The sequence below is a fragment of the Parastagonospora nodorum genome (genome assembly GCF_000146915.1).
Source record: "Parastagonospora nodorum SN15 chromosome Unknown scaffold_14, whole genome shotgun sequence".
In the NCBI taxonomy this organism is placed as follows: domain Eukaryota; kingdom Fungi; phylum Ascomycota; class Dothideomycetes; order Pleosporales; family Phaeosphaeriaceae; genus Parastagonospora; species Parastagonospora nodorum.
This window is the reverse complement of record NW_001884562.1, coordinates 505,610-521,657: the sequence shown is the minus strand read 5'-3', so window position 1 is coordinate 521,657 and position 16,048 is coordinate 505,610. Positions and strand designations below refer to the sequence as shown.

At 51.5% G+C, this 16,048-nt stretch overlaps 6 protein-coding genes across 6 annotated transcripts; 3 read left to right on the top strand and 3 right to left on the bottom strand.

Annotated features, from left to right (window-relative positions):
* Positions 1–265: 265 nt before the first annotated feature.
* Positions 266–2,220, bottom strand: SNOG_09216 (hypothetical protein; the record flags this gene model as incomplete). Its single annotated transcript, XM_001799463.1, has 4 exons — positions 266–577; positions 710–774; positions 985–1,219; positions 1,258–2,220. 4 exons carry the CDS (start codon positions 2,218–2,220, stop codon positions 266–268), a joined length of 1,575 nt encoding a protein of 524 aa, XP_001799515.1.
* Positions 2,221–2,722: 502 nt separating this feature from the next.
* On the top strand, positions 2,723–4,229 carry SNOG_09215 (hypothetical protein; the record flags this gene model as incomplete). Its single annotated transcript, XM_001799462.1, has 3 exons — positions 2,723–2,920; positions 3,004–3,940; positions 3,991–4,229. 3 exons carry the CDS (start codon positions 2,723–2,725, stop codon positions 4,227–4,229), a joined length of 1,374 nt encoding a protein of 457 aa, XP_001799514.1.
* A 1,296-nt stretch (positions 4,230–5,525) lies between these two features.
* On the bottom strand, positions 5,526–6,761 carry SNOG_09214 (hypothetical protein; the record flags this gene model as incomplete). Its single annotated transcript, XM_001799461.1, has 1 exon — positions 5,526–6,761. The coding sequence occupies one exon, from the start codon at positions 6,759–6,761 to the stop codon at positions 5,526–5,528; it is 1,236 nt and encodes a 411-aa protein (XP_001799513.1).
* A 527-nt stretch (positions 6,762–7,288) lies between these two features.
* SNOG_09213 (hypothetical protein) lies at positions 7,289–8,239 on the top strand (the record flags this gene model as incomplete). The annotated part of the gene is made up of 1 exon (XM_001799460.1): positions 7,289–8,239. One exon carries the CDS (start codon positions 7,289–7,291, stop codon positions 8,237–8,239), a length of 951 nt encoding a protein of 316 aa, XP_001799512.1.
* A 239-nt stretch (positions 8,240–8,478) lies between these two features.
* SNOG_09212 (hypothetical protein) lies at positions 8,479–10,426 on the bottom strand (the record flags this gene model as incomplete). The annotated part of the gene is made up of 2 exons (XM_001799459.1): positions 8,479–10,368; positions 10,391–10,426. 2 exons carry the CDS (start codon positions 10,424–10,426, stop codon positions 8,479–8,481), a joined length of 1,926 nt encoding a protein of 641 aa, XP_001799511.1.
* A 1,082-nt stretch (positions 10,427–11,508) lies between these two features.
* On the top strand, positions 11,509–15,983 carry SNOG_09211 (hypothetical protein; the record flags this gene model as incomplete). Its single annotated transcript, XM_001799458.1, has 2 exons — positions 11,509–13,230; positions 13,506–15,983. The coding sequence occupies 2 exons, from the start codon at positions 11,509–11,511 to the stop codon at positions 15,981–15,983; spliced, it is 4,200 nt and encodes a 1,399-aa protein (XP_001799510.1).
* Between the last annotated feature and the right edge of the window lie 65 nt (positions 15,984–16,048).

Genomic DNA, 16,048 nt, shown 5'->3' with positions numbered 1-16,048 from the left:
CTCTTCGCTATAATTTCACAATGTTTTTGCAATTCTCACGAAGCAAGCTAGCTTTGTGTTGAGTGATGTACCCCTATCAGCTTTCTTTATGCTCGCAGACATCGTGCAACGCTTCTGCAACACACAGGAGAAAACTTCGCTTGCAATCGTTGTTCATGAAATATGTTGCGTCTTGCTCGTCGTAATCGCGAAACCTTGGGTATGCCTTGTTCCTGCACCACCAGGACGCCTGTAACTCCTCCATCGCAAAAATCTTAGTGTATTTTTAATCTTGAGCCTCGATTCCGAACTCTTCCTGCACTTCAATGATTCTCACCCCGCGCTGGTCGGCGATTAAGCCCATCAGTCCTTGCCCCACGTCCTTCAGTTCGTTGTACTCATGCAAAAGCTTGATGTGGTCTTTCACAATCTTGTTTGCAGCGGTCATGATATCGGCTTCCGTTGGCTCGTCATCACCGTCCGCCATATCGACATCAGCAGATGCGTTCTCTTCCATGAGCACTTGGATCGCAGGAAGAGCCGCAAGAGAAGCTAGCATTGCTGACTTTTGCGCTTTGAGCTCGGCGAGTGTAATCTCCTGTGGAGTTCTCGCAGGCGTTGAGGTAGGACATGCCTGAGGGGGCTGGGGCTGTGCGCTCATCTGCAGATTGGGGGTTGACTCTGATGTTGTAGGGTGTTCTTCCGGAACTGCTTTCTTAGTCTCACGTACATTGGTGAAGGCTGGAATGTCTGACATCTCCAGACGAGCCTGACTTGGGTCTTGTGATGTCTGTTCTGCGGAACTGTGTGCGGTAGGTACATTTGTAGACTCGGCTGTTGAGAGGCTTGATGAGGCGGCAGCTTCCTTGTTTGAAGTATGGGTCTCTACCTTCCTAGCTGAGGGCGGGATATCAATGTCCATAGACGCATCGAAACTTGTCGCTTTGGAGTCGGGACCACATGAGACCGATCCTGTCCCTGGTTTTTGGGGCTCGGCGCTCGTACTTGTCAAGGATCGATCCGCGTCAACCTCATCTGAGTTGTCCTTTGATGTGATCATATCTCCATGGCTTTCGACATCGACCCCCGAAGAAGAGCTCAGCGACATCGATACGTTTTGTTGTGTTTCGTTTTCCAGGTCAATTCCCTTCTTCTGGCCTTCAGGTTCCGTGCGCAGTCCAGCAGCCTCGTCATTAGTGTTATCATGCACGTCCTCGGAAACAACCTGCACAATTTGTAAGTGGATGGATTGCCGACAAAGGTATACAGCAGACAAACTCCGTGCTTCGCACCAGATCCGCTATTTGAGAGTTCGTCCTTGAGGCGCTGTATTGCGTCCTGCTCGGTCGGTCGTGTGGTCTCGCTCACGTGCCCAGAATCCATAGTCTCGTTTGAAGTTATGTAGTCACTCGACGGTGGTGGCACCGGAAGCAGTGGCGTATCATGCTGTAAAGTCACGAGTGTACTGGGATCCTCCTGCGAAGCACCCTGCTTGTTCGAGCGAACTGCACTCACCTGATCATCTGCAAATGAAATGTGCTGCGCGAGGTCTGCTTCCACTTGTTGGGGTGCTGGCTCTCCTTCCGGTTCATTGATGTTTTCCGATACATACGATGATCGACATGAAGAACGCTCACTGGTACATTCGGGTGCGACTTTGTTGTCCACGGTCTCAGGCTGTTGCTTGGGTGTTGTTACCTCTGGCCGAACCGCGTCTCCAGCAATTTCTGATGTTTGCTGAGCGGCGGGAGCTGTCACTGTTTCAGGCCCAGCTGTCAAATCACTGACATGCATATGTTGATTGTTTCGCGCATAATCTGCCATTGTCGCATGCTGTGATGGCCTCATGTCATCAGTCTCTGAACCCAAATGCGGTGCAATGTCCCGATGGATATCATTTGCGACACTGTTGCTGACCTCATCGGTTTGGTTCGATGGAGCTACAGTAGCAGTAGGCTGAATGTCAGTTCGCTCATCCGTGGGCGCGTCGATGTCGATTGAAGCAATGCTTTGATCGGCGTCCAAGCCACCAGTGCGTTGCGCGGCCACATTGGCAACGGTCCCAGAAGTTGCTTGGTGAAGACGCGTAGCCTCTTGCGGCGCGTCTTGGGTGTCTTGGGGTAGAACATGCGCCATCGCGAAAAGCTTATCGGCGGTACCATCTGAAACTGCGACAGGCGAAGATGTCATAGGCTCGTCTTCTGAGTCCGGAACTTCATTTCGTCCTCCTACGGGCGCCATGCTGGTGGTGAGAGAAGAATGCAGGGCAGGCCGGCGAAGGATGGGTCGGTGTTCCTGGTCGGTCCGCGGTGCAGGCCAATGGCGGATGCATCGATCCAACGCTCCAAGGTACGCTACGCACGGTACTAGAGGTAGAAAGCTTCTCATTGGTAGATATAAGACGTATGCAGTCTTAACAAGAGCTACGCACGTTAACTAGATATTATTATCCAATTAGAATTCGTGATACCCCACTTTAGAAAGGGGAATTTGGTTCAGGTGTGGATCGCTACTGGCTGGGGTTGGATCGGTGCACTTGAGACTCACAATAATTGCGACGCATGAATGCACCTTCTCAATAGAGATCCCCGTCTTGGTCACTCGTCCTTCCACCACCTCTCCTTACGAGCGCGTCGAATGCCTCCTCCACCCTAAAACTTCCACGTTGGAGACTTCTTTTCGCTCCTAGCGTGACGTCAGCCATCAGGACCTCTAAACGGCGCCACCTCCAACAAACATCGCGATGGAATTCAGGGTCAAAGCAGTTGCCGCAGCGGCGCTGCTCCTTAGCACTGCAGTCACCGCCCATGAGCATCATTCGGACAAGATTCCAGAGGGACAGGCCATTTCAGTAGACCCACTCGACTCGATATTATGGGTACACATCTTGATCCAGACTATGGCTTGGGGCATCATCTTTCCTACAGGAATGGTTCTGGGAGTGAGTAGATGAAGCTGTATGCCATGCAAACCCACGACTAACCTGTTCAGATAATCCGCTCTAGATGGCATGTCCCAGTGCAGACCCTCGGATCCGTTCTCGCCATCGCGGGATACTTCCTCGGCCATAAGCACAAGGGAAGGCAGTTTACGAAGAACATCCATGCCCAATTCGTACCCTACATCATGCTTATGTTGATCTCGCAAATCGCCATGGGCATCTACTTGAAACTCCACCTAGAGAAGGGCATACATGCGAAGGTACGGAAGGTTGTAATAAGGGTACATGGTTTCGTTGGCAAGGCTATGCCAATCGCCACCTGGGTGCAATTTATCTTTGGGGGCATCACTGCGCTCGGATTCTGCAGAGCCGATCACACAGGCCAATGCTTGGCTCATTTCATCATGGGAAGTGCATTCATTGCTTATGGAATCATCCTTGTGATCCTACTCCTGGTAGGCCAGGCATGGCTCAGGCGCACCGGACGAAGCCAAGAATTCTTCGACTCGCTCGTCATCGCTGCATGGGGCTGCGTCAACACCTTTACGGAGCACCGCTGGGGGCATGAGTGGGGACACAACGACTTGCAACACACTTCTATGGGCATCATTTGGTGGGCAGCTGGTTTGGTTGGAGTATGGTTGAGCCGCACAAGAGGTGGACGACCAAAGCGCAACCTTATACCTGGAATGGTTATATTTGTCACAGGTTGGGCCATGTCTGCGCATCCCCAACATCTGCCCATTTCGACCATGATTCACACCGTGTTTGGCTACACCTTGATGGCTGCTGGTGCGGCTCGTATCATCGAAATTTCTTTCGTCTTGAAAGACCGCAGCTTCATTGCCGATGGTTCAGACCCGAACAGCTTTCAGTACATGACACCGTTCCTGCTCATTGCCGGTGGTTTTATGTTCATGGGCGCCACCGAGGAGCAGATGCAGATCCTGCACGACGCGAACGTCACGCATGTGTCTTATATCCTCATTCTTTTCAGCGTCGCTTTCTTGCTCTTCCTTTGTAAGTCAATACCTACGTCCTATACTAGTCAGCGCTAACATACGTTGCAGTCGTAAACATGCTCATTCACCTCTACGCCGTAAGTGCGTGGGGCGAGGACTCCAAATCTGATGCCGAAGCACCTCGTTTAAACGGGCAGGCAAATGGTCATGCCAACGGTTACGCCAGGGTTGATGGACGGGTACGGGACGCTCAGGAGTTTGAATTAGCCGGACTTGACTCGGACGATGATGATGATGATGTCCCTCTTCAGAAGAAAGAGTCGAGACCGCTTGTGGCTCAGCATTAACAGCATCATTACTGGTGACTTTCTTGTAGATACATTACAGGGCCTAGATTTGGCGTTAGCAAGAAGCTTGTTAGACGCTTGCCAACTTGTGGTTGTGGAAATTAATTGCTTATGAATCTGTCCGTTGATATCTCCATGAACTATGTCCTCAGCTTGCTACATGTTCTCTCACCGTCGCGCTCCACTGTGGCATTCCGCTACCATTCCTTGCAATCCTCGGCGCAATACACAGGGCTGAACGTCACCATGATCAGAAGAATGATACTTGTACATGTGTGCAATTGGCCGGTTCGCTGTGTTTGAAAATCATGACAGTACAAGCACTTTCAAAATAAGAATTATACAGTTTTCAAGAGGCATAAACACGGTATCTTGCAAAATCTTCTCGATTTCAATTCTAACCAATCCTTTCATCTTCAAGCATGCACCTGGTCATTAATCGTCGAGTATACTCCCGACATCGCAATGACCTTGTATCACTCTGCAACTAGACTCTACCTCGTAGGGAGTCCCTGGTGCTCAACTAATTCCAGTGCTTAACAGTCATTGCATTGGCAATCATTTGCCGACCCACCATGGTTCTTACCGCAGTAGCCGCACTTGCTGCCATCGACTGGAGTGGACGGGAGGTTGCTAGCCATATCAATGCAAGCCGAAGTAGGAGTGGTTGAAGCGAGCATATCGTCTGTGTTGGTGAGTATTGCTAAGCTTGTTTGTGTGAGTGTGGGAATGTGTGTGACGTGATTGTGTTTGGAGGATGGAGGTGTAGTGGTTGTAGGATGAGGATGATGATTTTGGAGATGTTTGGCAAAGCGTTTTATATGCAAGTTTCGTTGCGTATTGTGTATATTGGACTCGGTGAAGATTGTGTTTGTACGAAGAATCGGCTAGAGACTATGTGCGAACAGTGATGCTGAGGCGGTGAATGATAAGGACTTAATGATCTGCGATATGCTGAAGTATCTGACAAAAGGCTTTTTGATATAAAGCTTCAAAAGCTGACATGTGACTTAATGTGGTATTCTTTCGATGCCACATAGTTTCGTTGTTGTGTGCTGCGGTGCTTCGTCGCAAAGTCTAACCTGATCATAGTCGTTTTTCTCATTGTACAATGTGCTTTGGACGAACAAAGTCAGGCCAACTTGCTATCACATGGACCTCTTTTGAAACTCGAAGGCCTGTTATATCAGATGCTCATGTGATATCAAAAGCTCGTATGCTATCAAAGCAGTAATCCATTCACGCTAGGGTATCATCAAAACAAACATACATCACTCCGACACCCACATCCATACCTCAGAGTTCCAGCTCCTCAACCTCCATCCCGCACTCATCACACCTCTTCCTCGTCATGCCCGTCTCAGGATCCAGCACGCTCCTACCCCACTCATGCTCATGCTTATCATACCGGCCCTTGATCTTCTGTCCAAACGCCGCGTCCGCACCACCACCCAACCGTGCTCGTTTATACGCCTCAACTCTCGTCCGTTTCTTCAAATCATTGAGCTTATTCTTGAATTTCTTCTCCTTGCGCGCCTTACTCGTTTCCCTGCGCTTCTCGTATTCCTCGTCCAGCGCTTCGGCCGAGCCCCATTTCTTCGGGCCGAGAGCGTAGGCTTCGACTTGCAAGCGTAGGAACAGTTGCATGGCGTGGAATGACTGTTTATGCGGGTTCGGGCGTTCGAGATGGGGTAGAAGATCTTCGTCTTTGAGTTCGGGGTCCGTGAGGAGATAGTCGTCCCGAGCTTCGGTCTTGGTCAAGAGCGAGTATTTGTCCGGTATCTTGTCCTTGCAGGCATTGCATACGCTGATGCCGAATATGTCTTGCCACTTCCAGTCGATTTCGAGACTGTTGCATTCTCGACATTTGCCTTTGACATCGCGCTTTCCGTCGCCGTACTTGCCCTTGAATGTTCCGTTTTCGACTTCGGCGTTCTCCGCGGCTTCGAGGAGCGCGGCCTCTTCGTCCTCTTCTTCTTTGCCATTTACAGTGTTCAAAATAGAGATACCAGGCTCGAACGGTCCTGCTCGATTTGCGCGTAGCTTCCGCCGTATACGTTCACGCTCCCAGTCTGTGATGGTCATGCCCTCTGGCTTTTGTTCTTCCTTGGGCATGCCTTTCCACATGGCCTTATTATGCGGATCGTCTACTGTGCTCAAGAAGCCACCCTTCGTGTCCGTCATCTTGCTGAAGTCATAATCGATGAATTCCGACCTCGCGTATTTCTTCGCCGGCTGTATATAGTCGTTCGACGGAGGCTGTATCATGCCATTCTGGTCTCGCTTTTGGGGTGATGCAGCAGCGGCATTGCGTAGCTGCGTGGGCGCATTCGATGCTGAGATGGCGGATATGGGACGCTTTGCTCCTGCGACTGGCGCTGGTGCGGATCTTTCTTGAGCTTGTTGTGCAGCAGCTTTCGCTTTGAGGCGGGCTATCTCCATCTTTCGAATCTGCTCAGGCGTGGGAGGATTAGGCGGAAGCTGGCCCGCAGAGCGGGTCGCGCGTGGCGGCGTTCGTTGTCTGTCCGCCATGGTTGGTGTGGTAGTGTCGCAATAGTGGAAAGAAGTCCTCGAATGCCCAGGTCTAAGCTGAGAGAGTGATCTCCGGGTGTGAAGCAACGAAATCGCGCGAGTGGCGACAGGGTGGCTCGGCGCGGAGTGAATTATGCCTGGACCCTTGTTCCTGTACGATGACGATGATGCACGCCAAGAGATCTCGGGCACGATTCACACCGTCCAAACCCACATGAGACGAACGATGGCAATCGTACATTTTCTGCAAATTGCCATGATTTGATTTCATGGCCCAGCAGATTCTGCAATGCTAGCCTGAAGAAAGGGCGCCTTGCGGCCTCACAACCAAACACGGCGCCCTTACAAATCCACTATGACTCTGACATGTGGCTGTGGCGGTACGCTCACAATGTCAACCATGGAACTTGTGAAGGAAGTGGGAATAGAACAAACCCTTCGTTCCAGTTCACATGAGTTTCGCTATTCCTCTCCCGTTCCTTTCACATTCCTTCACTTCCACCCGAAACTTTGAATATATCTTAATCATGTCGAACGCGCCTACACGTGCGCACGTGGCCAGCCCTAAGAGCTCCCCGCAGACCCCTGCAGCCGATCTCGAAATTCCACAAACCTCATCGCCAGAACCTGAGCTCAGCGACGCCGACTCCGCAATCGCATTCACTACACCTACCATCCCCCTGAGCCGCAAAGAAAAGCGCCAATTGAAAAAGGCAAAAAACGACTGCGCCGATTCACCACCTGCCACACAATCTAGCAAACCGCCCAACAACCCACCCAAAAAGTACCAGCTTTCAACACCAGCTTCGATGCCCCCTGCCAAAAGCGCCATACAAACCGCCTACCCGCTGCTAGTCTGCTCCATCGGCAATCCCGGCAGCACCTATGCCAACACACTACACTCCGCAGGCCACATCCTGACCTCCTACCTCGCCGTACACAAATCCTACAAGCCCTTCACAAAAGGTCTCGCTGGCCAAGTCTCCACGCCCGACACATCCGGTATGTCCTTTGGCATATTTTCCGGATTTCAACGCACAGATGGTGCGCCGATTACTGTTGCTCAAGACTGGACGTTTTGGCAGAGCACGAGCTTGATGAACGTGTCTGGCAAAGGCGTGGGGCGCGCGTATAATGAGTGGTTGAAGGATGTTAAGCGGAAGTATGGGGATCCGGCGATAGAGGGGCGGTTGGTAGTTGTGCATGATGAGCTGGAGTCCCAGTTGGGGAAGGTCACGGTTAGAGATGGCACAGCGAGTGCTAAGGGACACAATGGACTCAAGAGCTGTCAGGCGAGTCTGGGGAAGACCAAGTGGTGGCGTGTTGGCGTGGGCATCGGAAGGCCGGATAGTAGGGAGCCCGATGTTGTGGCAAAGTACGTGCTTAAGAAGATGAGTCCACGGGAGAAGAGTGCGTTGGAGAATAGTGCTGTGGGTGTCTTCAAGGCGTTGGAGGAGATTGCCGCGGGGCAGAAATGAGAGCGAATAGTCGGATTGACAGCATAGCGTTCTTGCATTTATAGGCGTTTTGACATGGATGCTCCGTAGAAGCATTTCGAGATACCCGACACATGTTTGGTGTGCAATAGCAAGATATGTATTGATCAAAAGCTCTGAAAGTCCAAAAAGGTATCGTGCTGTACTCCAAGAATGCCCATAACCATGCAAACCCAAAAGACTGTTCCCATATCTGAATCTAGACAAGGCTAGCGCCGCACTTAGGAGGGGGCATTTTTCCTCAGCCTCTTCCGCTCCTCAAGCCGCTTCCTTGCTTGCTCTTTCCTGTCTAATGGAAGTATTTCAGCTCGATCCTTCTTCACCAGCGACGATCCTTCTGCATGGTGTGCAGTAATCTTCGATAGGTCAAACTTTGGATCTGTTGGTGAGTGGTTCGTGACTGCATCAGTCTTTTTCGGAACTACGACATTTGTCTTCTTGACTTCATTGATGCAATGGTTGTCGCTTGAGGTAGCAGCACTTGGTCGATCTTGGACGTCGCGCGCAGCTCTTATGGGTCGAGAATGACCAGTCGAGAGATCTGCTTTGACCTCAGACGCGGCAAGCTTCTCGGTTCTTCGATCTTCGAGCTTTGGTGGCGCTGCGTGCTTGGTCTGCGATGTTGGCTTCGTAGCACGTTGACTCTTTGGTGCTGGTTCCCATTCTGGTCTCGAGAAAGGTTTGCTAGAATAGTTTGGCATTGCCATCTTGTCAACAGGTTGTATCGAGCTCTCGTTGTTCAGGTCCATCCACGGATCGATACCAGGAGATGGCATGGGCAGGGGACTTGACGGCAGCACTGCATCTGGCGAATTTGGCGCGTAATTTTCTTTCGCTGGCTCGGTCTTTCGCGCTTGCAGTGGTGACCTCGGTATCTGCTCTGATGCGATGAACGCTGGTATTACATCTGGTGATTGCTCATCAGGCTTTGCTGGCGCCATTGGAGATCTTCCTAGAACAATTGACACCTCGCCTTGCGACGTCCCAAATCTTGGTTGAGTGACCCGTTGGGCAGATCTATCTGGCACGCTCTGGCGATGCTGGCGCCGGGGCTTAGGGGAGTGGTTCTCCTTACCAGAAGACGCCATACTGACCGATGGCGCGAACGATGCTTCGTCACCCCGCTGTTGTCCAGCCGTAGCTCGAATTGCGTCCTTGCTCGGATCCTCGAATATCTGGAATGGTGGCTTATCCTGCATGGAGTCGGATGAAGATCGCTCTAGTACCGCGATGCGGCATTTAAGTGCGGCAATCTCCATGGTCGCGGACGTGTTGTCCGCCACAGCTTGACTCAGCCTGTCCTGGAAATCCTGGTTTTGTTGCTCCAGCTCTCGTTCCCGTTGCCTGAACTTCTTACGTTCCTGCTCAAACTTGGTAGTCAACTCGGTGACTTCGCTGTCTTTCTTCATAGCAAACTTCTTGGCCAGCTGTTGTTTCGCAATGACCTTCTTCATCTCCTTCTCACTCCTCTCGGCATAGCTTTCGTACTGCTCCTTCCAGTACTTTCCAGACTCAGACCGTGGCGCTCCCAGATCAATCGTTATATCGCTATCGTCCTTTGCTTTTGGTTTCTGACCAGACTTTGGCTGCGTGGTAGTTCGTGCGTCCAGCAGCGCTTCGGTGAATTTTGTGCGTGGTCGCTTGTCGCTTCCTGGCTCCAACTTCAGTTGCGTGCCTGGTGTCCAAGGACTGGGGAACTTCCCCGGACAGTCATTCGGGATACCACTCTTTCCAATGTTTCCGCGTTTGCCTTCATTGTCCACAACATGGGACCCAAACGACACTGTCTTCCTTCCTTTACTTGCAGTACCGGGTGTCATGAGTATGCCTCCGGGCTGCTTCGAGGGCGATAGGAGTGGGCCATCGTCAGGCGGCGGAGTAATGACGATATTCTTTGCGTTTGCTGCGTCTATCTTCGCCTTCTTGTCGTTCCGCTTGGAAGGGTTACTGGCGTCTTCGGGCGCTGGGGTACCGAACAATGCATGTTTAAACGCGTTCACGGCGAACTGGTGCGCCGGAGTCTCGGGCGGTTCGAGAAAGGTGGACTCGTAGTTGTTCTCTACACAATCAATGAGCACACGGGCGGAACATAGGGTCTTTTCGGTGCGCACCTGGCTGCAGATCTTCTATCACGTTGGTGATGCGGGGGCCAGTAATCCAGGTAAACATGATGAAGGTCTTCGCATGTGTGTAAAGGGTGAAGCCAAGTAGACAAGAGCCGTTAGAGGTGTGTATAGCAGAGGCTGGAGCTGTTTCTGCAAGACCGCGGGTGTGTTTGGCGATTGTTTACTACCAAGACTTGAGCGTCTACAGCCCAGGTGACGGTGAAATTAAAAGTGACAAAGAAAGTAGGCGAGTCGCGAAGACATCTATAAGGCTACGTGGTTGCGCGGTTGTTGACGAGACGGTCGGGGAAGCCGTGATGTCGAATGTTGTGCCCATGCACCGAGAGCTAGAGCCGTGAAGGAGTCGCGTCGCGCGGCCGCTTGCGCCTGCCTTGCTTAGCGCGAGCGTGGGGCCCACCTGCCAGCATCGAATCGCCCCCACCACCGCTACTTTGAGATGCGTTGGCCATGAAGGCTTTGCATCTCATCAACTACACACCTTCACTCGAAACTACAAGTGAACGTGATGTCTACAGTCTAAGGGCGGCAGCTTCGGCTGCTCGTCTCCCCGTCAAACTCTTCATGACGGATCCTTCAACCAACCACAAGACAGCCCAACATGGCACCGCATAGAACACCCAGAAGTAAAAGCAAGCAGCAGAATGTCCTCACCAGCAACACGAATGGAGGTTCTCCGGCCACGAGTCCCGTTACGGAGACACTGCCGATCCGACCTCGAATGGATTCGCAACCCTCGGAAACGTACGAGAAGGCACAAGAAGATGAACGTGAAGTCCTGAAGGCCATATTTATGGACGACTATGAAGAATCGGAAGCTACAGGAGCGTGGAGTGTAAGTACTTCATAGCCTCTGGATGATAGAGGACCATTTCAGACAGAATAACGCAATGCACACGGGACGTGACTAACAGAACGCAGAAAACCACAGATCGGGTTTTGCGCTTGAAGCTGAGATCTTTCTCTAACGACGATATATCAATAACGTTGTGCGCAAAAGTCACCGCGACCTATCCAAAGTCGCTGCCTGCTCTGACACTCGAGAATGCGACTAATCTCCGAAAGAAGACTTGTACAAAGCTTCAAAGTCTGCTAAAGACACGACCAAAGGAGCTACTGGGAGAGGTCATGATTCACGAAATAGCAACCGCCATTCAAGATATTCTCGAAGACGAAGTTGCTGTGCGCGAGAACGACGGCACCTTTGAGAACCTGGACGCCGAACGTGCTGTTCAAGAAGCTGCGGCTGCTGAGACTGCAAAGCAGCAAGAGCAAGAGCTTCAAAGGAAGAAAGACGAAGAGCAAGCCGAGGAAGAGCGTATGTTGCAACAACTGGTTAGCGATGAGATGCGCCGCAAGGACTTGATGGTAAAGCGCAAGAACAGAGCGTCTGCAGTCGTGCCGACGTCCTACTTTCCTACCGAAGAGAACCCCAGCCGAATTTCATTCGACAGAAAGGTCTCCTTCCCACATGGCGACTCGATGGTAGACTGTAGCGTGGTGGAAGGTATGCTTCCCTTCCGTGCTGGCCCTGTAACCGAGAATCTGCTTGTCAAGCCTGCGGGAAATTCTTCTGCTCTGACCCTCGTCTTGAAGCGTGCTCGTGTGGGTGGTGGCAACTCCTCTGCCGGACCGCAACTGAAGAAGGCCATTATGGATTTTGAGGAAGAGATGGAAGAAATCAAGCGACTACGCCAAAACGCTATCATGACCGTGCTAGATTTCAAGATTGAGCATCTACCTTCTTCTGGATGGGAAGTCAATATACTCATGGAGCAAGCGAGTAAAGGGTCTCTAGGCGAAAAGCTGGAAGATGATGGCCCTGTCACCATCGCTAAAGTGCGCTCTTGGACTATCGAGCTCCTAGAGGCCCTCGACTTCCTTCATCGTAACGGTATTGTTCACAGGCGTGTACACCCCCGCAATATTCTTTTCAAAAAATCTACTACTGGCAGCATCTCGGTCAGTTTGGCAGATGCAGGTTTCCAGGACAGCCTGCATGTTATGCAAAATCTATGTAGGGGCGAGCCAGCTTCCACTACGTCCAGATCAGCCTTCTGGATCGCCGCAGAGCTAGCACAGGATGCGCGTCGCACACGAAAGACGGATGTGTGGGATCTCGGAGTAGTCTTCTTGCAAATGCTATTCGGACTTGATGTGCCTCAGAAGTACAACTCGCCGAAGGATCTGTCGGAAAGCCTAGGGTGCTCCGACCCACTCCAGGAGATCATGAGGAAGTTCTTCAAACCTGACCCGAAGAAACGGCCGTCTGCTTTCGATCTCATCCCATGTGAATTTCTGCGGGACGATGTTCCGATTTACGACCGACCCCCGTCGCCGATACGATCTCGACACTCCTCCACTTCTTTGAGTCGCTTCAAACTTCGGCGAGAGTCTTCTTCCGGGGTCGGAGGGTCTTACTCGCGATATGCCACTGACTGGGTTGAGCAAGGCCGACTAGGGAAAGGTGGTTATGGCGTGGTGGTGAAGGCACGCAACAAGGTCGATGGACGGACTTATGCGATCAAGAAAATCAAGCAAAAGTCGGCAGCCGCGCTTAGCAACGTACTCTCCGAGGTGATGCTGTTGTCACAACTCAATCACCCCTGTGTGGTGCGCTATTACACCGCTTGGCCGGAAGAAGATACGCTTGGCATGCCTGAGGCGGGCGATGATGAATCCATAACCTTGAACAGTGATGAATCTGGAAGCGAATCAGATGGCTCGGACAGCAGCGCAAACGGTATGGCTTTCAGTACAAGTACTTCAGGCTTAGACTTCATCAGCTCTAGTGGCTACCCCAAGATAGAATTTGGTTCGGATGCAGGCTCAGACGAGGACGATGATGCGGTCATATTTGGCTCTGACTCTGGTACGTATATATAATTGCTAAAGTCGTGGAACAGGAAGGCTAATTGCAACTAGAAGATGATACTGGTACCGCAAGTGTAGGACCTCGATCTCCCATGGTGAAGAGGCGCACACTGTCTAATTCACACCACCATCGATCAACGAGATCAATTCTATACATTCAAATGGAATTCTGCGAAAAGCAGACGTTACGAGATCTTATCCGGAGAGGTCTTTATGACGAGCCGGAGGAGTACTGGAGGTTATTTCGACAGATGTTAGAAGGCCTTGCGCACATTCATGCACTTGGTATCATACATCGTGACCTCAAACCAGACAACATATTCATCGATGTGGCGAAAATCCCTAAGATTGGTGATTTTGGGCTCGCTACCAGTGGTCAGTACCAGAGACCAGACAAGAAGGCATCCGCAGGAATCCAGGATGGCGACATGACTCGAAGTGTGGGTACTGCGCTGTATGTGGCGCCAGAGCTCAGCTCCAACATGACCGGCAGCTACAGCGACAAGGTGGACATGTACTCCATGGGCATCATCTTTTTCGAGATGTGCTTCCCTTTGACAACAGCGATGGAACGAGATAGGACCATTCGTTCCTTGAGAGAACGAAAGCACGATCTGCCTGCGGAGTTCCAGACACCAGAGAAGTCATTACAGGGTAGCATCATTGAGTCCTTGATCAGTCATCGACCATCCGAACGACCGAGTTGTGGTGAGCTACTGCGGACTGGAAAGGTTCCCCTACAGATCGAAGACGAGGCTGTCAAAGAAGCACTCAAAGCACTGTCTGATCGCAACTCCCCACACTACACGAAGATGATGGCTGCTCTTTTCTCTCAACAGCCGGACACGCAGGCCCGGGATTATGCATGGGACATGGGCGTCGCAGCCAACACCATCAAGGCAAACGACATACTGTTGCAGAACCTGGTCAGGGACAGGCTGGCTATGGTTTTCCGTAGCCATGGTGCTGTTGAGATCCAGCGCCAGCCCCTTCTACCCTGGTCAGATCATTACGCCAACACCAATGCTGTCAAACTCTTCGATCCTTCTGGAACCCTTGTTCAGCTCCCGTACGATCTGACTCTGCCGTATGCTCGAAGCATCGGTCGTGGCGCACCATTCCTCGAGAAGACGTTCACAATCGGCCAAGTGTACCGAGACAGTTATTCCGGGGGTGCACCTCGCAGTAATGGCGAGGCAGACTTTGACATCTTGTCCTACGATACACTGGATCTTGCTCTAAAGGAAGCTGAAGTTCTAAAGGTTGTCGACGACATCATTGACGAGTTCCCTGCATTTGGCTCTACACAGATGTGCTTCCACCTCAACCATGCAGACCTTCTGGACATCGTAATGGACTTTTCTCGTATTAGCGCCCCGCAACGTCCACTTGTAAAGACGGTACTAAGCAGGTTGAACACTGGAAAGAATACTTGGCAAGTGATACGGAACTTACTGCGGTCTTCGGATGTCGGCATATCCTCCACATCACTGGACGATCTTGCTCGCTTCGACTGGAGAGATTCACCAGAAAAAGCATTCTCTAAACTGAGACGCATTTTTGAGGGCACCAAGTACCTTGATCGAACACACGCAATCTTCGCACATTTGAAATCTGTGGTTGGCTACACCAAGCTATGGAACGTGAAGCGAAAAGTCTATGTCAGCGTCCTGGGTAGCTTCAACGAAAAGTTCTATGCTGGCGGAATCATGTTCCAATGCTTGTTTGATACGAAGCAGCGCGAGGTACTAGCTGCTGGTGGGCGATACGATAAATTGATTGACGAGTATCGACCGAAGGGACCAGGTCACGCTCATTCAACCTCGAGCTACCATGCTGTTGGTGTCAATCTTGGCTGGGACAGACTTGTAAACGCCATGACGCGCTACCTCAAAAAGCCAGAAAAGTCGACATTTTTGAAGAAGCACGCCGACGAAGACACACCAATAGTGTCATGGATGCCACGACGCTGTGACTGCCTAGTGGCTAGTTTTGACTCCAACGTGCTTCGTTCGGCTGGCGTCAAGCTGGTGGCTGAGCTCATTGCGCATGGCTACACTGCAGAGCTTGCCGTAGATGCCCACTCGGTCGAAGACATACTCCGCCACTATAGAGACGACAGACACAGTTGGGTCATTGTCATTAAGCATGGTCTTGCACCAGACAAGCCAGAACTCAAGGTTAAGTCTATAGGAAAGAAGGAAGACACAGATCTTCGCACTGGCGATTTGTTGAACTACCTTCGTAACGAGCTCCGAGACCGCGAGGCCCGTGAAGGTAGCGCCGCACAGCGTCTCACTAAAGCCGTACCTACTGCAAGCTCTTCCGCACCAGCATCCGCCAAGAACAACGTCGATGTCCTGATGGCACAACACCGCTCCAAGAAGTCGAACAAGTGGTCCATCGTTGAAGCCGCACAAACTCGGTCTTCAGAGCTCCTCTCGTCCTTCAACTCTGCGCCCATCGCAGCTATCGAGACTAAGGAAGAGGTCATGAATCTGATTCGCGAGACAAGGTTGAGTGACCCCGATTCCTGGCGCCAAGCGATTCAGAAGATGCCAATCGCTGAGAGAAAGTACCTCCAGGAGCTTCATGATCTGCTACTCGGATACAGAGCGCGATGGAACGAGATGAAGAACGAAGAAGGCAGGGGAAGTGGTGAGGGTGGCAAGGCTTTTGTGTACAACTTCAGAACCGGAGGATGCCTGCTGTATGACTTGGAAAGCTAAACGTGTCAAGAAAGACTCAACACCAACTCGCAATTGCTGCGTAAAAGTCATAGTCCAGTCAGGTG